At 30.8% G+C, this 4,919-nt stretch overlaps 1 protein-coding gene across 1 annotated transcript; it reads right to left on the bottom strand.

Moving 5' to 3' along the window:
* Positions 1 to 488: 488 nt before the first annotated feature.
* LOC132758404 (rhodopsin, GQ-coupled-like) lies at positions 489 to 4,673 on the bottom strand. Its single transcript, XM_060750076.1, has 3 exons — positions 4,373 to 4,673; positions 3,027 to 3,166; positions 489 to 1,692 (listed from the first exon to the last, which is right to left on the bottom strand). The coding sequence occupies exons 1-3, from the start codon at positions 4,540 to 4,542 to the stop codon at positions 884 to 886; spliced, it is 1,119 nt and encodes a 372-aa protein (XP_060606059.1). The 5' UTR covers positions 4,543 to 4,673; the 3' UTR covers positions 489 to 883.
* Positions 4,674 to 4,919: the final 246 nt, after the last annotated feature.

The following is a 4,919-nucleotide window of genomic DNA, read 5'->3' as shown; positions in this document are numbered from 1 at the left end:
ATACAAACTGACTCTGAAATAATTTTGTTTAGCAGATAAACGGTCAGAAATGAAACTTTAGAATGCTTAAGTCAATGCATTATTTATTGAACGATTTGTTTTGCATTACCATCGCTTTTAACAAAACAAACAAAACACAAAAGTGTAAGAGACTATGTGAATGTATGCGACATATGCGTTCTGATCAGTTTGAATTTGCATTTTTATTTTCCTAAGGCATGCTTATGACGAGGACCTATTTTATATAAGCACAGAACATTATTCTTGACAGGAGATAATTCAAAATACCTTTACATAAGACAATATAAATTATCACATCCAACCTAAGGTGATATAATAATAAATAAGTGTTCACCCGAGACAAGTGTTGTCAGTCGAGTTTAACATTATCTTGTCAAGGGTGGACATGTTGTTCTTTCAAATGAAAAATAATGCAATATTTATTTTTTATACTTTTATACAAAACAAGTAAACATTCACGAAAAAACATCAAATAAGTAAAATCCGGTACTTGATAACAACACCGTTCCGAAAATGACGTCAGTTTACAACATTACGAATTGTTACCCACTGATATCACATAAGGCTACATGGTGAGGTATAATTACATTGAATGTTTATTCATGACATCCAGGAAGGACTTCTAAAGTTTGAAGCAAAGGGGGAAGGTTGAAATTAATTGAAGTTATTCAAGAAAAATGAGAACAACTTCTATTACATACAGTAAAATAAAGAAGATTTCTATCTCTTTGGTTCATTTTATATAGCGATTTCAACATAACAAATGAAATATAAAATTGAAAAGAAAACAATCTGATCTTCATTATATCAAAAGACAAACGTACACGTTTTCCTGATACATTTTGTTCGATATCAGATGAATCTATACGTTTTCTTGTTTGCCAATTTGCTCTATAAACTTCTGCCTATCTAGTTGAGATAAATAATCCATATGCGTTCTTACAGATGATACATTAGATGCACGTGCTGATTTAAAATGCTGTTGGTAAAATAAACTGAGCTTCAATTTAAAACTTCGTAGAAGTAAGGCATAAAGGAGGGGGTTCATGATTGTCGACACTTTAGCAAAAACTGCTGGTAAGGCAACAATTAAAGGCGTTATTGTACTTCTATCACCGAACAAGCCAATCCATGACACAATGCTATAAGGTGTCCATGAGAGACAAAACACTGAAATAAGAATTAATCCAGCTTTAGCTGTTTTCATTTCATTTCTCTCCAGTTTCCTATTTTTGCGCATGCGCCGGAAGGATGTATCATCTACATTCGCCCTGCTCCTTGCATCAAAATACCTTCTTTCATGATTTCGTACCTTGATAAATATAGTTCCATAACAAAAAATCATTGTCACGATAGGCAAACAAAAGTATAACAACTGGATCAAAATGTTATACGAAATATTTTGTAACGATCTTGTAAATTGTTTTACACTACATTCGATTTTCGATCCTTCAATAACATAGTGTCCAAAACCAATAAAAGGCATCAGTGCAATGGCAAATGATACTATCCATATAATAGCTGTGATGTAGTATGCAGCTATTTTATCGCTAGGACGTTGAACTGGCATACTTCTTGATATCACAACGCACCGATCGATAGCCAACACCATCAAAGACCAGATTGCTCCGAATCCTGTGAATGCCCCAATAAATGTGTCGTAATGGCAAACTGGAAAAACAAATTTGAATTTTAACATACTATTCATAGTTTTTCATTGTAGCATTATGTAGGCGTTATAAAGATCAAATGAAAAATGACAATATATAAAATCTTTATAAGAATGAATGTATCACCACTTCATTAGCGTGTCAATGTATAATAAAATTGTTAATATGTACAACTACCAAAATTTACAAATATTACTACCAATATGCCAATGTGTCAAATGTTTCGCATGTCAATCTATCAGAATGAATTGTACATTTAAATCGGTACATGTTAAACAATAATCAGTAAATTTGACATTTCGCTCTAAACATTTTATAGGCATAAATCATTTGGGAGTATTTCAAGGACTTATTTACTATGTAATAATCAAACGTTTAGAAGTATTACATAAACACATCATAGGACTTCGTCCACTCGAATGCATATGCATGTTTTTATTTTGTTTTGTCAAAAGTCGATGCTATCTTCACACAAAATTCTTGGTTTAAAGATATATTATGCTAAAATTTGTTATTTAAAAATACTGATGATCACTTACTTGTCCATTTTTAGATTTAAATTAAACCTCTTATGAGTTACATACAGATAAGATATGTAACGTTTTGAACACTACATGCTATAGGGTAACACAGTATAAATGAATACACAGTGCCACCAAATAAATACATGGTAAAAATGTGATCCACCTGAAGCATTAAAAAGAGCAAAATTAAATGGAAATTGCAGATTAAGAACCTGACGATCATTTTTACCAACATAGTTTTTTTCTGAAAAAAGGATTTTCTCCTTTAAATTAGACATAACTTCAAGGGTGAGTATTTGATAAGATACCTTGTTTCAATCAAAATAGTTATGTGGAGGATATATGAATGCAGATATTTGGATACTTTGTTTTAGCCAGCGTGTTTGTTTTAAATCAGAACGCTGGACAAGGTCACATATACCAAGATAAATACGACAACTTTCCATATAATATTAAACAACAGCTAAAGCGTAAATCGAGTGTTCGCTACGATGTATCCATATAATTCTACTAAACATTAGATTATTTTATTGTATTGTATTTGTTTTAGATACTTCCCCTGTGCTCAATGAGAAATTAACCGCAAATAAACACAATCAAGTGTGAATTTGATGGTTTTAAAGGTATAAAATTTAAAGTGTATACTTTACAGTTAAAGATATATAATCTACAGACTAAAGTGTAAATTTATCGGTTCAAAGTGTAAAATCTACACGTTTAAGAGTAAAATGCACAAATGAATGTATTTAGCTCTGTTAAAATACATGATAATTGCCCATATGACACTAAAACGCTTCCTTAAAATACTTACACAATTGTAATAGCTCTGTTCTTATTTCTTGCGAAACGTATGTACTAATTAAGGTAGGTAAGCCGCCTAAACACATCAAAAGGTCTGCAACTGTAAGGCTACAGATAAAAATATTTGAAGATGTTCTCAAACTTTTGTATCTGAAAGAAAAGAAAAATAAGTAAAGATATGAAATACAATTTATGACAGTTCTCATTTATTTGTGACTACATGCATGCAAAGTCTTAAAGTAATAAGACTTCCTTATCAGTGTTATTACATACTACATGTATCTAATCCTATCTGAAACAAATGCCTTAAGAGCTGAGATTGAATAACTCTTAACCAGTGCTGGGGGGGGGGGGGGGGGGGGGGAAAGGAGAGCCATTTTTACACTCTCCCTTATTTAGATATCTTTTGTTTTGTTAATATTTATGTTATCTAAAATACCACGATGCTTGAATAACAATACTATCTGTATGTGAAACCGCTGAGTTTAAAAAACTTAAAGCATTTGATTAATATATATGCTTTAATGGTTTTAACCTTTGCCTTCGATATAGCACAGATGACATAAAATTATACGTGTTTATACGTGTATTGCAAAGAATTACACTGAAATTTAATATTATTTTGCTTATCATTATTTGATATATACTTGGATTTCAACATTATAAAAATGATATCGATATTCAGAATATGATTTTTTTTTTATCGGAATCAAAATCTGAGTTTGGTTGTAAAGAATTGTGGCTACTCATTAGATTACAATGTGAATTATTTATGCATTAAAATGCATTATCTCCATTAGCTTAGATTTATTTGGATACACTAATGCGTTGGAAATTCAGATATTGTTCTCAATTTCCAGCGTTCGAAATAAAATTGACTGCAACTGATAGTCATATGCACACAACATAAAATAACATTTGCCAAATTAAGACAATTTAGATAATGCAGTTGCACGCTACATATAAATTTTTGAAGATTTAGATACGGTGAGTAGTTACTCCGGGGCAAGAGGGCATGGAAAGATTTTCACTTTCTATGGATTCTTAAAAAATATTAGTAAAAATACTTAGACCAGGTTGAATAACAATAAAATAAAGGTCTCTGGAGTTTCTAAAATAGTTTATAGCTTTCTCCTCAATCCTTTTTGCATTTGACTGTAATTATATTGCGTATATATTTTTGATTGAAATAAATATTATTTTAAGTAATTTAAATTAAAATAACAATAATTTACTTATTTTACTAACTTTACAAAAAGAGCTGTAATTATAAATCGTATAGTATGTGTCTGATTGAAAGAAATATTATTTTAACTAATTTAAATTTAAATAACAGTAATAATATTTTTGACTTACTTTACAAAAAGAGCTAGCACAATAGAGTTTCCTATAGTTCCAAAAACCAGCGTCAAAATCATCGTAATGGCTATGATGATCCGAGCTGAGTATGATAAATGCGGTATATCCTCTAGTACCTCTAGTGCTTCCGTTTCATTTGTCAAACCAGTCACTATCGTTATATTCATTGCAATAAAAACAGACGTTAAAATCCACTGGTATTAGCACCTTAAAGAATTAACTTAACGCAATCATTAAACACTTTTCTTTCTGTTCAAATCCCGTTTACAGAATAAACGAGAGCTAGCTTTGAGCTTAAATCGTTATACATACTCGACTGTGACAAAGCTGTCTTTCGCAGCAGTTGAGTCAAATATACATATTTATTTTTCCAATATTAAGTCTAACTGCAATTATCAGTCTCAACAGTAACCGAGTCAAGCTAAAGTCTTAACCAAAGATGTGACGTTGAACATATGCGTTTCACTGGATAATATCGATTATAATTTTTGACCATTTTTATGGTTTTGAAAAGGTATCATGGTGGCACGAACTTGTAATAACA

Source organism: Ruditapes philippinarum, unplaced genomic scaffold, assembly GCF_026571515.1.
Source record: "Ruditapes philippinarum isolate M1 unplaced genomic scaffold, ASM2657151v2 ctg1000_1_1_1_1, whole genome shotgun sequence".
Taxonomy (NCBI): domain Eukaryota; kingdom Metazoa; phylum Mollusca; class Bivalvia; order Venerida; family Veneridae; genus Ruditapes; species Ruditapes philippinarum.
The sequence above is the reverse complement of the archived record's forward strand: the minus strand, read 5'-3'. Positions and strand labels throughout refer to the sequence as shown.

Excerpts from the sequence above, each read along its gene's own strand:
- LOC132758404 (XM_060750076.1), bottom strand. The coding sequence starts at position 4,542 with ATGAATATAACGATAGTGACTGGTTTGACAAATGAAACGGAAGCACTA. Across the intron at positions 3,167-4,372 it reads GTGCTAGCTCTTTTTGTAAA|ATACAAAAGTTTGAGAACAT; the intron begins GTAAGTCAAAAA and ends CTTTTCTTTCAG. Across the intron at positions 1,693-3,026 it reads AACAGAGCTATTACAATTGT|TTTGCCATTACGACACATTT; the intron begins GTAAGTATTTTA and ends TTGTTTTTCCAG.